The sequence below is a fragment of the Myotis brandtii genome, unplaced genomic scaffold (genome assembly GCF_000412655.1).
Source record: "Myotis brandtii unplaced genomic scaffold, ASM41265v1 scaffold8, whole genome shotgun sequence".
NCBI lineage: Eukaryota > Metazoa > Chordata > Mammalia > Chiroptera > Vespertilionidae > Myotis > Myotis brandtii.
This window is the reverse complement of record NW_005371219.1, coordinates 6222325-6223900: the sequence shown is the minus strand read 5'-3', so window position 1 is coordinate 6223900 and position 1576 is coordinate 6222325. Positions and strand designations below refer to the sequence as shown.

At 31.9% G+C, this 1576-nt stretch overlaps 1 protein-coding gene across 12 annotated transcripts in view; it reads right to left on the bottom strand.

The window, feature by feature from the left end:
- Positions 1 to 1576, bottom strand: part of REV3L (REV3-like, polymerase (DNA directed), zeta, catalytic subunit) — a 166210-nt gene that overhangs the window by 36049 nt on the left and 128585 nt on the right. For all 12 annotated transcript variants that reach the window (XM_014531311.1, XM_014531312.1, XM_014531309.1 and 9 more), the window contains one exon: positions 890 to 1031. In XM_014531311.1, the coding sequence (XP_014386797.1) occupies positions 890 to 1031 (142 nt within the window). The remainder of the gene's footprint in view (positions 1 to 889; positions 1032 to 1576) is intronic.

Sequence of the window (1576 nt, the reverse complement as noted above, 5' to 3'; positions counted from 1 at the left end):
GGGGAGAGGTCAATGGGGGAAAAAGAAGACTTATGTAATACTTTAAACAGTAAAGAATTTTAAAAAGAGAAAAAAAAAACCTAACTCTAACTTGTAAGAATTAGCATGGGCTCACTGAAAACTTCTCATGTGGTTTTGAGGTATTCACCTTTTTGAAAATTATGAGCCAGCTCAAATAGTTTTTAAAACATATAGGGGTATAAATAAATACAATAAATAGCTTATATGCAATAAAATGAAATAAACAAATAGTGATGCCCAAGTAGTGCTCTAATTACTGTTATCATAGATTGGGAGAATGCTACAGATATAGAGTAATTAAAATAACTAACAGATTTTATTAGGGTAAGGAACCTGAGGGATTTAATGTGGTATCCCTGATGCCTACTATAATGTTTATTTAACACAATAAAGGTATTCAAATAAGTATTTGTTAACTGAGTGCACAAAATCATTTTTATCAAGGCATGTGACAAAATCTCTCATTATATCCTTGGAAAATTAGATATTAATTAAATGGCTTCTAAGCTCTCATTTCTCTTTAACATTAAAAAAAAATCACCTCAAACATCTCAAAAATAATGTATTACTCATACAGAACTTTCAAGTGTGCAAAAAAACCCCAACCAAACAACTTCAATAAACCAACCAACATTTTTATCAAGGCATGTGACAAAATCTCTCATTATATCCTTGGAAAATTAGATATTAATTAAATGGCTTCTAAGCTCTCATTTCTCTTTAACATTAAAAAAAAATCACCTCAAACATCTCAAAAATAATGTATTACTCATACAGAACTTTCAAGTGTGCAAAAAAACCCCAACCAAACAACTTCAACAAACCAACCAACCAATCAACCAACCAACCAACCAACCGGATTTCCTACCTGTGAACCCCTTGTCAGTACATGTAAAAACTGAATGCCAAAAAGTCTAGCCATTTCACTGGTTTTTCCAATCAGGTCCAGCTGTTCTAACATTTGGAGATTTCCGCGCACACGGCTGATGTAATGATCAACCATTTTCCATCTGTTAAAAGAGAATCGATGCTATGAATATTAGGAAAAAATTGGGACACCTGAAATTAGTACTGTTTTCATTCTGCCAAAACATACATATTAATAGTGAGGTTATTTAAAGAGTAATGATGTATGTTAAAGTATGTTAAAGAATTAAACATTAGAAAATTTCAGATATTTCCAAAGCATGAAACTTAGTGAAAATATGCAAAGTTTGAAATAGCGCTTGTGATAAGATGGTAAGACTAAACGTAATTATTTTCAATATTTTTCTTGGTGTTACTTTTTGTTCTAAAAAAATTAACATACTCTCCTAGATGCACTACTGATGATGCAATAATTATACAATTATAATTTATCATATCTGTAGGTGTTTTTATATCCTTGCCCAATATTTTTTTATTTTAGAGAGAGGGAGTGAAAGAGAAAAACATTGATGTGACAGAGAAACACTGATTGTTTCCTCCCATATGCCTCAACCAGGGATTGACAGGAAACCTTTTGGTGTATGGGATGATGTCCCAACTGAGCCATTGGCCAGGGCAGCTATCTATA